At 45.8% G+C, this 19,300-nt stretch overlaps 2 protein-coding genes and 1 pseudogene across 2 annotated transcripts; 2 read left to right on the top strand and 1 right to left on the bottom strand.

Moving 5' to 3' along the window:
- The first annotated feature begins 500 nt into the window (after positions 1–500).
- LOC133885556 (probable metal-nicotianamine transporter YSL18) lies at positions 501–8,753 on the top strand (annotated as a pseudogene).
- A 534-nt stretch (positions 8,754–9,287) lies between these two features.
- Positions 9,288–13,780, bottom strand: LOC133923734 (uncharacterized). The gene is made up of 4 exons (XM_062369012.1): positions 13,249–13,780; positions 11,443–11,925; positions 9,838–10,353; positions 9,288–9,758 (listed from the first exon to the last, which is right to left on the bottom strand). Exons 1-4 carry the CDS (start codon positions 13,762–13,764, stop codon positions 9,675–9,677), a joined length of 1,599 nt encoding a protein of 532 aa, XP_062224996.1. The 5' UTR covers positions 13,765–13,780; the 3' UTR covers positions 9,288–9,674.
- A 922-nt stretch (positions 13,781–14,702) lies between these two features.
- On the top strand, positions 14,703–15,969 carry LOC133890270 (uncharacterized). Its single transcript, XM_062330696.1, has one exon. The coding sequence runs from the start codon at positions 14,750–14,752 to the stop codon at positions 15,908–15,910; it is 1,161 nt and encodes a 386-aa protein (XP_062186680.1). The 5' UTR covers positions 14,703–14,749; the 3' UTR covers positions 15,911–15,969.
- The last annotated feature ends 3,331 nt before the right edge of the window (positions 15,970–19,300 follow it).

Here is a 19,300-nt window from a genome sequence, read left to right as displayed (position 1 = left end):
TCGTCAAGAAAATGATTGAACTAGCAATTGGGTAGAATGGCATTTTTAGTTCCAAAAAGTGGTTTTTGAGTATAAAAAAATAAAGCTTGGATCCCTAAAACAGACGTGACACCTCCGATCTCATTTAATCTTCCAGATACATGCACACAAAGCAGATTAGTGAAACGTTGCAGGACACCAGGGCTAGCTATTTTCCCCATTCCGCTCCCCTGCGCTCGGTTCGGTAAACAACTCTTCCCCGGCACTTAGCGGCGAGATTACCATGTCAATTTACCTCTTAGACACACCATTACCTCCGTAAATAATAGTAAGCGCACAAGCCAGAGGCATGCAACCTTTCTGCCTCTCCTCCCTCCCCTTCTGGTGGCCTTCCCTCTTTCCCTCCGTCAACCAATCGACCGCGCGAGCTGCACGGCCGTCGAACGTACTAACATGCATTGGCCACCATCCGCTCCCACCGACGATCCGGCAGCGAGGCAGGTCGGCGCTGGAGGAGGGGGATGGAGTCGGTCGGCGACCCTCGGGAGGGCCCGTCGACGGAGCGCGCCTTCGAGGCGAAGCCCGTCCCGCCGTGGCGGCGAGCCTGGCGCTGGGCGCGGCGTGATGATGAACCTGGTGTTCACGTCCGGGACCATCCCGACGCTCAACATCTCCGCGGGCCTGCTGGGGTTCTTCCTCCTCAAGGAAGGAGAACGCCGTCTGCTCTGCCAGCTCGGCGTGCCGCACCAGCCCTTCGCCCGCTAGGAGAACGCCGTCGTCCAGACCTGCGTCGTCGCCTGCGCCACCATGACATACAGCGGTACGCCATTCGTGTTCGTGTGTATCCGCCATCGATTTGCCCTACCTATTATATATCTCGTTGGTGCGCTACGTGTGATCAGGAGGGTTCGGGTCGTATGTGCCCGCGATGGACCGGAGGACGGCGGAGAAGACCATCACCGCGGACGCCACCGGCGCGAACGTCAGCGAGCCGACGCTCGGCCGGACGATGGCATTCTTCTTCCTTGTCAGCTTCGTCGGCCTCCTCGCCATTGTCCCCATGAGGAAGGTACGTACGCGCCGATCAACCATCGCACGACGAGATACTCGGATACCACCACCTAAGTATAGCTCCCTGACGTCTCGCCGGTGAACAGACAATGATCATCCGCCCACCGGCTGACGTTCCCGAGCGGCTCGGCCACGGCTCACCTAATCAACAGCTTCCACACCCCTCATGGTGCAAGCCAGGCAAAGTGAGTAGTACATGAATTTGGTAGCAAGCTAGTAATTGTTAGCTTTGAGAATGCGAATTGATCGATGTCATTTTGTTTCTGATCAAAGGAGGCAGGTGTCGCTCGTCATCCGGACGTGCTTGGGGAGCTTGCTCTGGTCTGTGTTCCAGTGTTTCTGCACTGGAGGACCCAACTGCGGCTTCACTTCCTTCCCAACGTTCGGCCTCACCGCCTTTCATCGCGGGTAAGAGTCCGAATATTGTGAACAAGAATCCACTCGTTGTATCGATGCAAACTGCATGCATTCCAAGTGAAAAACTGAATTCAAATCAGTGCACGGCATTGTAACAGTAACAAGGACACTGAGGATTTCAGTGGACGTGAATCTGACCCACTATCCAAGTTTGATCAGAGACAAGTTAATTTGCCACTTGCGACGACATTTTTTCTGATGCTTGCAGTTTCTACATCAATTTGAATGGAACTTACGTTGGAGTCGGGATGATCAGCCCTTACCTGATAAACATCTCGATGCTTGTCGGGTCCATCATATCCTGGGGGATCATGTGGCCCTACATCCTAAGCAAAAGAGGAAATTGGCACCACGCCGATCTCCAGGAAACCAGTCTCAAGGGCTTCAACGGGTACAGAGGTAACATTTGTGAATGCTGTTAGAACCACGCACCAGCTTTGTGATTGATTAGCAAAAGAAAAAATGGGGCATCACTTGATGACAAGGATATGCACATCAGCAACCTACCGGATTCACTCTGTGATCGCATAGGTGTTTGACGCCACAGCCATGATTCTTTGCCACAGAATCTTCCAGCTTTTCGTAATGTGACACCATGCGGCGGAGGCGATGAGGTCTTTCTCCGACGTGGACGCCATGCCGCGGCAGGTCCTCAGCTTCGATGACCGCCGCAGGACGCAGGTGTTCCTCAGGGAGCACATCCCCAGCACCTTCGCCATCGGTGGCTACGTCGTGCTGGCAGCCCTCTCCGCCATCAACATCCCGCACATCTTTGGCCAGGTGCGGTTCTACCACGTCGCTGCGGCGTACGTACGTGTTCGCGCCGCTCCTGGCCTCTGCAACGCCTACGGCACGGGCGTCGCCGAGACCAATTTCTCAACGCAGTACAACAGGCTAGTGATCCTGCTGTTCGCGTCGTGGATCGGCGTCAGGAACGGCGGGATCGTGGGGAGCCTCGTCATCTGCGGTTTGGTGTCGTCCGTCGTCTCCGCGGCCTCCGACTTCATGTCGGACTTCAAGACGGGCTACCTCACGCTCACCTCGCCGCGGGCCACGTTCGTGAGCCAGTGATCGGCACGGCGTTGGGCTCCATAGTCAACCCGGCCGTATTCACCGTGTTCACCACTTGTACGAGTCCAACCCAAGAAGATCAAAATAATCCAAAATGCATAGAAAAATATCTAAAACTAAAAAATATGAAACAAATTTAATTAGATTTGTATTACTGTAGTCTACATGTGCATACATGAAAGTACCATTATTTTCTCTATAATTAAATGAATGTGTTAAATATTGATAAATTCATAAATCAATATTGAGATGTCCAAAAATGATTAATCTAATTTTTTAATCTTTTGTTGCCATGCTCTGTGAAAAAAAAAATGTTGCGACGTAGGCGCACCAATCCGCCTAGTTGAAGCGAAGTCGGCAAGGCTAGCTACATGTGTGCATGCTTGTGCGCTAGTAATTTGGATACTTCTAGCACAAATATGAACATGTACTAGTTGTTACACAAGCTGAACACGATGATATGGATTTGACCATAAACAGTAAAAGAAGTGTGAAATCAGCTGCCATAGTGAAATAGTAATTGACTACTAAGTAGCTAGCTCAATATGTTTAGTGGAGACGATAGGTAGAAAAATCTGTTTTGAATAGAGTCAGCTTACAGGTCCTATATAAGGATATGTATCCTTCCTTGTAATATAACAAGTGATGTTGTAAGATTAATATAGTATTGTGTTGAGTTCCTTGTGTTCTCTTATATGCTTATGTGATTCAAGGTAGAGAGAGAGAGCGAAGAGAGGAATCCAGTGAATCGATTCCAACAAAGTGAGATTGATTGATTCAATCCCATCAATTGGTATCAGAGCATTAGGTTCAGATTCGAGTGAGGAGCCTGAGGTTTTGTCCGGGAGAAGTTAGGATTGCGATTGTCCAAGACCATGGCTCATGATGAGTTACGGAGAAGCCATCTGGAAGTGGTACCACACCGAAGGTATCGACGAGGAAGGGTGGTATGACCATCCAATACCCCATGCTAATGGAAAACAATTATGAAGTGTAGGAAGTGAAGATGAAGATCTTCATGTATGCACAAGGAGTATGAGAGGCGGTAGAGGGCAAAGAACTGGTGAATGAGAAGAAAGACCAAATGTGTCAGTGATATGGGAACCGAGGGTCCCCGAGTCCCAAGGTCAGGACAACAAAGTGCCACGTTGCGCCTTTCCTCGAGGACTTCTCCCCGAGGTCCGAGAAGATCAAGTTCCGGGAGAAGGTACTCGGGGTCATGAACAGTGGTCCCCGAGCACCCAAGTTCCCCGATGACTCGAGCAAGTACGAGTTCCGGGAGAGGGCGGTCGGGGCCATAAATAGTGGTCCCCGAGCACCCGAGTTCCCCGATGACCCGAGCAGACACAGTTCCGGAAGATGGCGCTCGGGGCCATGAACACTGGTCCCCGAGTGCCTGAGTTCCCCGAGGACCAAGAAAAGGCATATCCGGGAGAGTGTGCTCGGGACTATGGACAGTAGTCCCCGAGCATTCACAGTTCCCCGAGTACCTGAGAAGCCCCTTGCTGGTGGACCCCATAAGGGCTCAGCAGTGAGGGGTCAATTGGTGAGAGGCCCGATGCTGCATTTAAGAGGGAGCGTGGCCTGTCACTTCTATCCACTCCCCCCGCGCCTACTGTCAGTCCCTGCCACAGCCTGGCAGGGAGGCGTGGGGATATTTAATACGACAGGTCCTATCGCGCGCCATCCGGCGCGCCTCGGGATATCGTCGCAGGGCTTGAGGCATATCGCCTGCCGCTCTGCTGTGTCAGGCTCGCTCTGACCGGGCGGGCACGCAGGATTGCTCGGTGGCTGCCCGATGGGCCCTCCCCGCCACACCCACAGAAAAGCGGGATGATGATGACAAGACCGGACGGATGCGCGTTTTCAACCCCCCCCCCCCGTAACATCAAACTGCAGTCCATGATGGTTGCTTTCCATTTATGGCGCCTTGGAACTCGCGTCCTCCTTTTTGGGCACGCTAGGACGCCCCGACGAGGTATAAGAAGGGGCGGGCTCCCCGGGGAAGAAAAAGAAGGAGCTTCAGGTCAACAGAGGTCGAACAGGCTCTGGAAGGCAGAAGTTCAAGAAGCCCAACAGACGAAGAACAAGACACACGAAGCTCTAGACTTAAACAAAAATCCTTGTAACACAAGAGATCCTCAGAGAGGTATTTCCAGAGCATTTATAGCATACACACAGGAGTAGGGTATTACGCTCCGTGCGGCCCGAACCTATCTAAAATCCCCTGAGCATTTATTTTCACTAGCATCCGATCATCCATCCTACCTGCATCCCATTTACTCTCATTTATTTCACATACGAGGTAGATTCAGAATCATCCCCCCGGTCGAATCTCAAAGGGGGTCCCTCCGGATCCCCGCTTGTGGAGTTCATCCTTCGACAAAATGGCTCTCGTTGCCATAGTCCAAGCCATGCCAGAGGCCGTTGTGATGGCCATCTCTGAGAAGGAGATGACAAAAGGAGGCTTGGAACGCTCTCAAGGAGCTACACGTCGGTGAAGATCGCATTAGGAAGGTGCATGTACAAACTCTCAACAGAGAGCTTGAGGGTATGTACATGGGTGAAACAGAGACGATCAACGAGTACGCCTTGAAGCTTACCACTACGATAAACGAGATACATTCTCTCGACACCAAGGTGGAGAAGCTCTTGCACTCTATCCTCGATAAGTTCCCACACATCGTTAGCACCATTGCATCAATGGAGCGATGTGATGAAGATGTCAGTAATGAAGGTCGTCGGACACTTGAGGGTGTATGAGGAGTCCTTGAAGGGTCGCATGCATGACAAGGTAGGAGAACACCTATTGCTCACGCATGCTGAACGGGAGGCCAAAGCTGCAAGAGAAGAGGAGCAGTGAATACTCCAGTAGTAGGGGCAAGAAGAATTGTGGACATGGTGATGATCGTGGCCGTGGCAAAGATGGTGAAAAAAAGCACTGTGACAAGTCAAAGATTAAGTGCTACAGTTTTTAGGAGTTCAACCACTTCACTTACAAGTGTCCCGAACGAAACAAAGGAAAACCACTTATTGTCAAGGCACAAGATGATGATGAGCCTGCCTTATTGATGATTGGGGCAGCAACGCTCTAGCTCCTGGGATAGAACCCATGAATAGTGGTGTGAAGCCGCTATGAGTATGGATTGGTGTGAAGTCGGCAACTACTGCAATGTGATTCTGCTGGGTTGGTGAGAAGCTAACCTCGAGGGTGGTGCGATGCCACTAGAAGGTGATGGTAGTGCGAGGCTGCTAAAAGAAAATGATGGCGTGAAGCTGTGACAAAGTGATAGCGGTGCGAAGCCGCTAGATCAAGGAGATGGCAAGAAGGTGTGAGTGATTCACATGGGCAAGTCAACATGACAAGATTAGGAGGTGATTGTTGAAAATAATCTTGTCATAGAGATATATTAGTGTTAAACATGCATGTATACGTGCATGTTGTGTTAAGGTTGAAGCCAAATTGAAATTGGTTAGTATGGAGTAGAGACAGGTAAGTGTGTGCATGCATGAAGATACTAGATGTCTCATGCATGGTCTGCATGGCGGTGGAAGTGAAGTCGGTAAGGCTAGCTGCATGTGTGCATGTTTGTGTGCTAGTAATTTGGATAGTTCTAGCAAAATCATGAACATATACTAGCTATTACATGCGCTAGACATGGCGATATGGATTTGACCATGAGAAGTAAAAGAAGTGTGAAATCAGCTACCATAGTGAAATGGCAATTGACTACTAGTAGCTAGCTCAATATGAGTTGTAGTACTAAAACACTCTTGTCTAGTAGAGAAGATGGGTAGAAAAATCTGTTTTTGATAGAGTCGGCTTGCAAGTCCCATGTAAGGACATGTATCCCTCCTTGTAATATAACAAGTGATGTTGTGAGATCAATATATTATTGTGTTGAGTTCCATGTGTTCTCTCATATGCTTGTGTGATTCAAGGTAGAGGGAGAACAAATAGAGGAATCGAGTGAATCAGTTCCAACAAAGTGAGATTGAGTGATTCAATCCCATCATGCACAACAGAGAGTAGATGGCCTGCACAACAATACATCTCGAGTGTCACCGGCATGGCCATCTCATGAGAGCAATGGTCAATTTGATGGGGTCATACCGCATTTAGTTGATGGCGGTCTGTCTATCTTACGATATGCGGATGATACGGTCATCTTCATGGACGATAACTTAGAACAAGCAAAAACATGAAGTTATTATTTTGTGCTTTCGAACAATTATCAGGCCTCAAGAGAAATGTTCACAAGAGCGAGCTATTCTGCTATGGTTTGGCACAGGACTGTCAAGAACAATACTCTCAGCTATTTGGATATCGTATGTGTACCTATCCTTTTAGGTATTTTGGTATTTCAATGCATCATAGATAGCTATGTAATAAGGATTGGAGGATCATAGAAGAGAAATTTGAGAAGAAGTTGAGTAGTTGAAAAAGTAAGCATACGTCAGTTGGAGGTACACTTGTCCTAATTAATTCTATGCTAACTACTTTAGCAATGTTTGTGGTCCTATTTTTTGAGGTCCCTAGAGGTGTCCTACAAAAATTAGAGTACTTTAGATCGAGGTTTTTTTTGGCAGAGTGACGACCATAAGAAAAAAATATAGACCAACTAGATGAGATATTTTGTGTCAACCAAAGGATAAGGAGGACTAGAAATACAAAATATTGACTTATAAAATCAATGTTTATTAAGCAAATGGTTGTTCGGTTAATAAATGAGGATGATTTATGGTAGGATCTTCTTATGAATAAGTATTTAAAATACCAAATAATAGCTCATGTGGAGAAAAAGCCAAAAGATTCACAATTTTGGTCGGGATTGATGAATGTTAAAGGTAAATTCCTAAATTTGGTACATTTCATTTTAATGATGGGAACTAAATTCGTTTATGGGAAGATAAGTGACTGGGAAACTTTACTCTTAGAGAGCTATACTCTTCGTTTTATAACAATGTTCATAGGAAGAATGCATCTATAGCAACGGTATCCAGTAGAATTCCACTGAATATTTCTTTTCGTAGATCATTGGTAGGTAATAATTTACTACATTGGCATCAGTTGGTAGCTCATGTAATGCACATTCAATTGAATGATAATCAGGATGTTTTTAAGGTGGAATTTCCATCAGAATGGATAGTTTTCGGTTCATTCTATGTACAGAGCCCTTGTAAACAATGGTAATATAGAAGCGAATATGGTGGTTTGGAAAATGAATATCCCTTTAAAAATAAAGATTTTTCTTATGGTACCTAAAGAAAGGTATTATTCTTATCAAAGACAACTTAGCTAGACGAAGTTAGAATGAGAATAAAACATGTTGCTTTTATAGTAGCAATGAAACAACTCAACACCTTTTTTAATGTCATTTTGCTAAGTTTCTATGGTGAGCGGTTTTCAGATTGCTTTTAACTTGAATTTACCTTTAAGTATGGATAACTTATTTAGAGATTGGCTGGTTGGGAGGGGTATAAAGGATAAGAGACTATTGTTAACTGGGGCATCTGTTCTATGTTAGGTTTTATGGTTTATCAGAAATGATATGATTTTTATAAATCACCTTATTAGGTTTTATGGTTTATCATAAATGATATGATTTTTATAAATCACCTTATAAATTTATATGCAGGTACTATACACGGGGGCATATTGACTTCAATTCTAGACGTAATTGTTAAAGTGTGATGAAGACAAGGAGAGAAGACGTCTTGCATACCGTACTCTTGATACTACGGTGAATCCATGAGGCAGCTTTTCGCCAACCATAGATAAAGATTTAGCAATAGAATTAGTGCTTAATAAATTCTCTATATCCAAACTTTGTTAATCTTTATTAGTCTAAGTTTCTCTACATCACGATATGTGATATAGCAGAGTGCTAAATTTTTGTAATAAGTACTGAGACCAGATGCTTGCATGCTGAAGGCTGAGATAATTTAGTCTATTATCTAAAAAAATCTCCTTCCTGTGCCGGCCGTGTCCATCGACATGGGCGTGGGGTCCTGTACGCGTGGAACCGGATGGACAGGGAGGCCGCGCAGGTGTTCGCGCCGGTGCTCACGTCCGGGCTCATATGCGGGGACGGGCTCTTCTCCGTACCCTACGCGCTGCTCGCCAGGTACGGCGTGACGCCGCCCACTGCGTCAGGTTCCTGGGCCGACAGCAGAACGAGTCGCTGGACAAGTTCCTGGCGAATAGGACATAATTGAATCGAATCGTCCCGATGAGATGTTCTTCTCCATGTTCAACATGCCTGGCCTGCAGATTCTTTCATGCTGTCAGGATTTAGTGATGGCATGTGAGCAGGGTTCACAAAGTGCTTGAGCATCGAAATGCGTTCCCCATCGCGGTCTTCGAATATTATGAATATCAATCAAAGTTAAAATAATTCGGCCAAAATTCATATTTTTTAATTTAAATTCAAATTCAACCGATAAGCGTCAGTTTTTGTAATGCGACCGAGCTCGAATCAATCGATATTCGCAAATATGTTCGAATTTGTGAACCTGCCTGTGAGTTGAAGCGATTGCAAGTACTGATCGTTTTATGTAGAGTGACACGAGTTTCTTGTGGTTTTTGAACAGCTAATCTGGTACCCTACATTAGCTAGAAAGAAAGCAGAGAGTTGCAGATGAGGCCACCTGTTAAATTAGTGGTCCAAACTTAGTCGGTACTGATTCAGGTGATCAAGGATGGTATAGGGAACCTAGGATGACAACGAAGGATTGAGAAGACATGATGAGTTGTGCGGCTCCCTGCACCGAATAAGCTTCTCGGAGTTTTGTTCTCACTGCACGCACAGGTTGGGGCACAACACGAAATGAGTCATATATTACATAGTGCAGAGCGCAAAGTTTCCATGGTGCAAAACTCCTGCCGCCAACATAGGTATTCTGTCGACCACCAGAACACACAGCACCAGCTGTACCAGTTCTCACGCTCAAGAATGGTGACGGTATGAAAAATCAAACGATCTGATTATGGATTTGCTGGCCTCCTCCTTGTTAAAAAGCTGATTCAACGAGAAAAACAGAACGTGGAAATGGCTCAGTGCAACCAGGCAAGACATTCTTCAAAGGCAGGGAGAAGCTGCTGCAGAAAGCAACACATTTTTTCCACTAAAAATCTACATTGGTGAGGAGAAGCTGAACTGAATCCCAGTCTTTCCACGATCGTGCTCAAGTTTCTTCAAAATATAACAGTAATTTATCTGGAAAAGGCAAGACCAAGAGAATGGATCAGTCCATGAGCATTTTTATAAGAAAATTTGATAAGATCTCAAAATATACCTCCAACCGGAGAAGTTTAGTAGGCAAGATAATGCCAACACCAGCAGAGCTCCTAAATGTGCCTCTGAACTCAGAAAATGAGAAATTCCTGAACTCACTCTCAGATAACTTGGCAACATTTCCAGCAGTAAGAAATGCGTGGGCATGTATTCCAGCATCCCGGAATAACTTTAAGGGCAAATCAAAGGACAAATCGGCAAATGCAGAGGCAACAAGATCACCTCCCAAATAATCCTGTCCAGGAGGGGCCGCAGAATCATCCATAACAGAATCACTTGGGACAAATCTCCGTAGTTCTGTTGGGCTAACTCCTCTTGTTTTGAAACCCAACAGAGAAGTTAACCCACCAAGGTTGCACACTGGAGAAGAATGCCCTCCGAGGAAAAATCTATCGGGTACAGGTGAAGGTGATTTCATAAACTCTCTTCCCAATGGTAAAATCACCCCTGCTGATATGCCGACATTTAGGGCAGCGTTGTAATAGCCAAATGGAACAGCCCTGCAAACATCAAACTCCTGGGCAAAGACCCAAAAAAAACATTTTAGGTGACAATGTTAACAATGCACAGCCTGATGTGATCAATAATTAGAAGTAGCATGTACATCATCTGACATGCAAACAGTTGTTACAGACATTCATGTCTTAGACTCTTAAATCCTGTTGGGAAACTTCAACTTCATTCCATCGCATATATTTAATTGACATGAGAATGAACCTTTTCCATATAAAAACTTTAACCACAGCATAGTTACATACATGATTCAGTAATACAATGAAAAAATAGGTTAGGTTAAATATAAATAATCAAAACAAGATCAAGCCTGTTACAAGAGTATTTAAACCAATTTATGAGCACTAATGAAAATGGGACCTGTTATCAAGAAACCAAAACTAGGAACATATTAGGTTCAGTGCAGTGGCTAAGTGATAAAGAAATGGCCCTGTTGGGATGTGGTGTCATAAGTTTGGTGATGGACCCTGACTATCACACAAAAAAAGTTTACTTCAGCATAATGGGAGTATTCTACATTGCCAATACCAACTGAAACTTACAAAAGAAATTATTACTAATTAAATCCCGGACCTCTCACTCTTTTGCAAATTACTTTCCATATGCTTTTAGAGACAAAGGCTTGTGGGTTTAGAGGCAAAGTTATTTCTTTATTTTTTACTATTACTAGTACCTTTATTATCATTATTATTTTCTCATCATCTTTTTATTTGGATCTTGTGGGTTTCATCTCTAGACTACCGCAACTTGCTTGGGACAAAGGCTTTATTGTTGTTGTTGTTGTTGTTGTATGCTTTTAGAGACAAAGTACTTATTCACTGTGCTAAAAGTCTCCATCAATGCACTGAAATACTTGGATACTTTGATCTAAGAATGCAGTCTAACAAAACAGTAATACTAGTAAGAAATTGCAAAGCCCACGCCTTGAGTCCATGCTTTATACTTCTCAGGTAGCTCACTCACAGCAGTTTAGGAAATAAACTGGACTGAGTGATAGGTGGAAAATATTCATCAAATTAGAAAACAAGGATGCAATAAGGAAAAAGACAAACTTTAAATAGAATTAAACAGAAGAAGCTGGTTGAATAAGAACCTGACGGAAGAATTTCAATCCCTTGCTGTCCCATAGACCAACAACTTGTGAAGTTGAGACAAATGCATACCCTTTGGTTGGCCTAAGATGAGAGTCCCTTTGATCTATTGTGTATGTATATCTTAATGCAGAAAGAAGGTTATGTCCTAACTGCCTTCTCATGGATTTTGATGCCATTTGTGAGGGATCAGTTAAGGTACGCCAAGTCAGATTGTAAGATAAGTCATGGTGCATGGTCGAAAGGAAACCAAAGGATAGACCACACAGACGCTCCTTGTATGATGAGAATTTCAGCCAATCATGAGACAACAATGATGCCCGAGCCGTCAAGGGTGTTGGTATTGATTTAAATCTTGGCAGGGACACTCCAATGCCTATCTTGGATGACTGGTCCCACCCATATGCTCCTGAAGCATCCCAGATGTCACCATAACCAAATATGTTCTTCAATTTGATTGATCCTTCAAGTGACCATGATCTTGCCTAGAGATAAAAATCAAGTATTCCAATCAATTCTTCTGCTGTTAGGTTGTTAATGGTAAGAGTCCAATATGCTAGACTTTAGCATGACATGCAAAAAAAAAGGCTTAGCCGAATTTAAAGAAGAGAGGTTAACTTCAAAAAAACAAAATGCCAGTTACTAGTATATTTTTACGTTACATGCAATAAAGGAAGTGGTTCAGGAGGGAATAATATGCTCATCAAAGAGGAACATAGTTTACAACCACAGCATTATTTTGCTATAGAAAGGATAAATATAAAATCCCCAGAAAATGAAAACAGATAAATCTTTGCAAATAAAACCTTAAGATGCAGTTCAATTCCATCAAGTCATCAACTCAGATTAATTTTTAAGACTCCTCTTTGGAGTCATGATTGAGTCGTCAGTTCTGTAAGTTCCATACTTTGGGCATATATCGGAAACTTGAGTTCCACAGAAACTAAGATGTTTGCATGGTTTTTCTTTCTGACCTTTACACTGGGGTTATTAATTGACAAATCAAGCGCAACACAAACATCATGCTGCATATACTACTTTGGGAAAATAAGTAGACATCATGAATAAGGAAAAAAGAATCAACTTTTCAATATCACCATGTTTTCCAAATATAATAAACTAGGATAGCCTTGATGCTCTAATAAAATGCAAATATGCAATGAAAGCCTTCCAAAAAGTTCAACAATGAAGCAATCACTACGGCATGCTCCATACTACCAACTCTGCTCTACATCTTGCCAAATATATAATATGGAAAGATGTGTAATCTGTAATGTATACACAACAATTTTGTGCTGAATTAAAACTCGTATATCTTCAATATAAGAGATCACATAAATGGCCGAGCACTGTAATAGAGTGTTGGACCTACCGTGAACCAGTACATAAGCGATCTAGTAACTTAGTGAAGTGGTGGGACATGGGCCTACTGCTAACCAACAGATAAGCCGCCGAGCAGCACAGTACAGCGGTGGGCTAACCGATGTCGACTAAAATACCATATGGAATCATGGAAAGATGTACGCAGAGCAATAACTGAAGCATACAGATGTGGTACCAAATCAAAATCACTGCATACATGGGTTTTAAAAAATATATATATTCCACAATTTTGTTTCTCCAATACATTACTTGCTAAGCAGACTTTTGCATATTTCAAGACAAGTATACTTGCGAAAATCCACAATCACATCTGTAAAACAACAAAACACCAATAGTTTCTCTAGAAATCAGTGCAATGCTCTTTACTTAATTCTCAATTGCTACCCAGTAAACAACCATTTGAACCCAGCCAAGAGCTTACTCACCTCTGGCTTGGAAATGCAGCCGACGCTTCCATCGATGGGGTTAGCTGCCTCGACGACTTCGACGACGACGTTAGTGGTGCCCGGCAGCTCGGGCGGGCCGGCGTCCAGGGTGATGTAGACGGAGTCGAACACGTCGAGGCGGCGCAGGCGCGCGCTGGCGAGGCTGGCGGCGCCCACCAGGTCCTGCACGGTGGCGGCGGAGCGGATGAGGTCCATGACCTCCGCCTCGATGAGCGCGTCGCGCGTCTTGGAGTTGCCCTTGATGATGACTTCGTGCACGCGGATTCCGACCGGAGCGGTGGATAGCCGCCGGAACACGGCCTGCATCTTCTCCCTTTCCGCCGCCTCCGCCGCCGGCCCCTCCAGCTCCTCCTCCTCCTCGTAATCCTCGTCAGCGGCGTCCGCATTGGCCTCTCCGTGGCTAGGGTGCGAGGGTTCCTCGCTGGCTTCGCCCGCTGGCTCGTCCGGTGCAGGGTTTGGGACTTGCTCGGCACTAGAATCCGCGGCGATCGCCATGGTTGGGGTTTGAGGGGCGAAGCGAATCATTCCTCGCCAGTTGGAACGAGGGCTTAGGACCTTGTTGCTCTATTGGGCCACATGCATTTGTTTATGGGCCTCAGCTCTTGGACAACCCGCAGCCCAAGCCTGGCCCGAAGCTTCGATCAGGCCTCTCCCTGTGATACTCCCTGTTCCCAGTCAGAGCACGAAATCTAGGGTGAATCATCTTCTATCTATTTATACTGCTATAAATTATATAGATTCAATCGATTTTCACCATATATTTTATGCGATTAAACAATCTATAATTAAAGTTGGTTCCCGTTTTGCCCCCCTCTCAATTGTTTGAAAACTTTCAATTAATTTTAAAACCTAGAATTAATATACGCTATCAGCATTAAAAAAAATATTAATACACTATTATTTCCTTCCGTCTATAGCGGCATATCTTCAGTTTTTTGTTTTTCAATTATTATTTTTTTATTTTTTTCTATCATAATATTATTAATTTCACATGCGTGATGGATAGTCATCCAAAAGTTTTCGGCACCCAATTTGAAATGGAAACAGAGGAGCCCAACTGAAGGTTCTAATTTTAGTTGGGATCTAGACAGCAGCACAAGGGCGTTGCTGAACAGGCGTCCGCGACTTGACATGCCATTGAACATGTCTTGGCACCGATCGAGCACATGGCACCCACACTTTTGTACGCGCAAGTAGCACCCAAGCGGGAAAACCTGCCTTTGCAATCCTCTTGTTTTTCTTCTGAACACGATCGTCTCCTTCCTTTCGGCAACCTCCGCCATTAAGGAGCTCTCAAGCACCCTCACGTGAACTAGCAAAGAACGCTCTGACACACCACCATACACGAAGCTACAGCCCAACCGCCGTTACTGCAACTTTTTCTCAGAAAAGCATGCGTTGGCAGCATCGGCCCAACGACTTCGCAGCAGTCTTCGCGTGCACTCTTATACGTCCCCGGCCACCACGTAGCACGCCGGCGATGCATTGTTCCAAACAGTACTGTTCTCGTAGTCCGTACCCGATGGATCGTCTCATCATCAAGCGCACCAATGAGAGGGAGTGCAATGCCGACGAGCAGCTACCGCAGCTGCTCGACTCGCCGCTCCCCACTCCGCGCCGGTCGTGCGCCTCGGTCGACGCCTCACGCCCGCGCTGCCGTCGCGACGCGTCGCCGCTACGGACGCATGTGCCGTTCTCCTGGGAGAGCTCCCCGGGCGTGCCCAAGAACAGCGCGTGCAGGGACATGCACAAGAAGCCGCAGGAGATGCCACCGCCGAGGCCGCCTCCCGGGCGCCTGCCGCCGTGCCCCGCCAGGAACTGGTACTACGGCAACACGAGCGAGGCAAGCAGCGACGACGACGACGACAGATCGTTCTCCGACGCCCTAGAAAGGATCTCCTCGCCCGAGCGGACCGGCTCGTTCGACCGGGTCACGTCCAAGCGTTTCGAGGACATCTTCGTCGGCCGCGCCACGAGCTTCGCCAAGGACCGGCACGCTGCCGCGGATGCCGTCACCAACTCGTCCTCAGGCAGGCACCCGAGACAACGACAACGTCCCCATGCAGCTGATGCAGCGCGCCGCAGCCACGACGAGGACCGCTGCACGCCTAGGCAGCGCAACAACAACGTCCCCATGCAGCTGATGCAGCGTATCAAAATGGACTCACGGGCGCAGCAGATGTCCCCAAGAGCCTGTGGGCTCATGTTGTTCTTCCCCTGGAGCGCAAAACCGGCGGTCTGCGGGTTCGGGAGCCCGACGCAGCACGCGATGCCTCGCGCCGGACCGGATGCGCCTTCGCCCTGCTCCCACAGCCGCAGGGGCACCACCCTACGTGATGCCATCAAGGAGGAGAACGAAGCCAGCGGCGGCGGCGACTTGCCGCAGCAGCGTGGAGAGAAGAGGAGCCGTGACTGTGAGGAATGGCAGAGCCGTCGATGGGGCGTGTCGTCGTTGCTTGACACGAGCAAGAAGTACTGCACTGATGCCCGGAAGGCTCTGAGCAAGTTATCCATCGGATTAGGAGCGGACGGCGGCAGCCCTAGAGTTAGCAGCGAAAGGAGGAGGAGCAAACAGGTTGGTATCTCAACAATGCCGGCGACGGCCTCGAAGCTGACGCAGCTGAAGGCGAACAGAAACTGAGGTGAGAAAAGGCCGGGGTGATTTGCTGGTGGACATGAGATTAGAAGTTTTCTGCACATATGTGTATGCGAATACGATGCTCTCATCTCCTGGCAGCTACAATAAATCACTAATGCCATGTTGTTTATTCTCTCCATTCGGTCTTGTGGTATATTTTGTGAAATTTAGTACGTATTTATGCTGTTATAATCATGTGCAGAAACTGTAATTGTAACTTGTAGTTCGGTGTTCCCTAAAAAAAACTTACAGTGCAATGTTCCACACTTCCTCTGGAAAAATAACCTTGTAGTGCAGTGCCTCATTTCTTCTTCTCTCATACGTGATCTGCCATATACTAATATTAAGGTGGTAGGAGAGAAAGTAAAAAACCAAACTTCACTGATGAGGAACTTATCCAGCAGTTTCTTGCTTATCCTGTTATATACTCCAAGTAAGAACCCACTTGTGAGCAGCTGCAATTCTGCAAATAAAAATGAATTTGGGGATTTTGCGATTGGAAACCAATCCAGCGCTTGAGAAGCATGGTTTTGGACGACCCGCAACTAACTTTCGCAAAACTGTAAGGATTGTCCCTACCGAATTAGACGTTGTATACTGTCCAAACTAGTCTTGTACTAAGATTGCGTTATTCTGAATCTACTATCATGAAACTGACAAAACCCCTCCCAATCGACCCACGAACCAAATCAGATATCTACGAGTGTCTTGCGAACTAACCAAATTTAGAGATGATCTAGCAACATCTAGCCCTATCCGGAGCTGATCTAACAACATCTAACTGTGAGCTCGAAGAAGGTGGCGTAAGATGCACCAATCCGAATAAAGATCTTCACCTCTCCTTTATGTTTTCTTCTACTATTTCCGAGATTCATTGTGTGTTTTTGCTATGTTGCAAACTCCAGCTGCTGATACGACAGCACAAGGCCAGGATTTTTCACCTGTGCTCACATCTCTCTGATGGACGCATGATAACCATTGCTTGCAAAGAAAACAAACAGCTCGCAAGCATTTGGGCCTGGGGGCTGTTTGGTCTCCCAAGTAGAACTCTACACGAAGGAGCCCAACAATACGAAATCTAGAGTACAGAGAGATATTAGCCGCACGAAATTTCTCTCCTCCTTTTTTTGAGAGAGGAGAATTTTCCTCTGAGGTTAGGCACTGTGCGGTTGTGCCTAGTGTTCTTTAGAGTTTAGACTGTGAACGGCGGTTTACCCGCTTGACCTTCGATTCCTTTGAACCCCTATATTCTCTCCGAGCCTTACGACCTCTGCATTTATCTACAGTTCACGCGAACAAAATAGAACAGAGCGCGACCAGGCCAAAAGTAGCCGCTGCACTCGTCGAGCCCGTCCCCTTCAATCCGTCCACGCTGCCTTGTTTCCGGCATGGAGGCTTGGAGGAAGATTGCCCTGTGCCCCGTTCTTGTGCTGCTAATCGTCGCCTCCAGTGAGCATCCCTGCCTGCCTAACAGCCTCGCTGCCATGCTCCGTGCACCGTGCCACGACGGTGAGCTCGAGATGTCATAGCTGATCTCGTTCCGTTCTCTTGCAGGCGAGGTGGTGTCGTCTGCTCCAGCTGCGAGCTGCTGGAAGGAGGACAATCACCACACGTTCTGCACCACCGAAGACTGCCGGCGGACCTGCCAGGATCACGGCAACGCGGACGGCCGCTGCAACTGGGGGGACCTGTTGCCACGCTGGCCCGTCTGCGAGTGCCTGCTTGCGAACTGCCAATCCTAATAAGCAGGAGATGCACGGATGCATCGTAGGCCGATAAACGATTGCGGCCTGCGACGAGCTACCGGATAGATCGATCTGTGCGTCGACGTGTCGAGCACTTGTGTTACTCTCCAATGTAATGTACCCATGTGCGGTACTGTCATGCCACGTGTGGGCATCACAATTCGCATGGCATAGGCACGTACGTACGTTCCGATAGCCCTTGGATGCTTCTTCCTTGTTCAGTTATTGCTGCTATTAAGAATTTATTCAAGATCCAAAGTTACCACTGTGTCACGATCCCAGTCGATCAAGCACCTAAATCCACACAAGAACACCAATTCACATCCAATTCGGTGAGCTTACTACCAACATAAATCAATCACAGTAATAGAGATACAATTGGAAAAGGAATAGAAGTATAGAGGGGAGCAACAAGCTAGATTGGGAAGGATAAGAGGGGACTGGGAATGGAGAGGAAGCACTAGGGGATCGGAGGACAGAGCTCAGGAAAAGGACAAAAGCCGGAGGATTGCTGTTATGTCTTGTGTTTTTCGATTTCTGGCGTTCTCCTCTAAAGACTCTTATGCGCACATTAACTTTCAGGGTAAAAATCTAAAATTAGACAACATACGTGACCATATTTACCGAAAGAGATAACTTAATATTATATTTATAATTTTAGCATCCGTATTCGACACCTTATTTACCGAAAACTGACTTTCAGTATACCGTACGTCGAAAAAATACGGACCCGGTCATATTCGGCGCACAAGGTGCCATATTCGGCACCTCATGTGCCAAACATGGCATGTCACTTTGGTGCATGCGGTCACATCCTGCTTTTATCGTGTTATCATTGCTTCAGTGCTTTGCTTTCGACGCGAATGGTCGGCATGCATGCATGTTGATTTCTTTTGCGCGTCGAAGCGTTATTTTGTTGCTATCGGTGTATCGCCTGCAACCCGCTGCAAAAATGAGGAATGAGAAGGAGGAGCAGATGGGAGGAGTAATAAAGGCGAGTAGTGGAGCACGATGTGAGGAGCAGCAGCGCAGCGCAAGGTGAGAAGGAGTAGCAGTGCAGCGCGAGGCGAGGAGCAACTCGGAGAGGAGCAGCAGCGCGAGATCAGTTATAATAAGTACTTGAATTATGTAGGTAATCAATATAAATTAGTAATAATAATTAGAGCAAGTAGATGGTTTAAATCGATCAATTAGATTTGATAAATTATATTAAATTGATAAATTAGAGTATTTAGATTATGCATGTAATTAATATTTATATTAGTAATAGTAATTAGAGTAAGTAGGTTGATTAATGTGTTAAATTATATTAAGTTGATAAAATGGAGTATTTAGATTATTTGAATAGTTTGATTATATGAATTTAATTAGTCACTGTAATTATATTATTAACTTAGTTTAATCGATATAATTAGATTATTCCCTTAGTGTAATTTTATACATATTATTAATCAGTATAATTAAAGTATTTACGTAATGTAATCAGAGTTATTAGAGTTATATAACTAATCAGAGTAATTAGTTCACGTCTTAATATTTAATAGTTCACATCCAAATAATTATTAAACTCGAATAAGATTAGCGGCATACAAACTGCTACCTTAAATTATTGCCACTTACCTACTAGTCTTCTCACTGCTCCTAACAT

Source organism: Phragmites australis, chromosome 1 (genome assembly GCF_958298935.1).
Source record: "Phragmites australis chromosome 1, lpPhrAust1.1, whole genome shotgun sequence".
Taxonomy (NCBI): domain Eukaryota; kingdom Viridiplantae; phylum Streptophyta; class Magnoliopsida; order Poales; family Poaceae; genus Phragmites; species Phragmites australis.
This window is presented reverse-complemented; position numbering and strand designations above follow the sequence as displayed.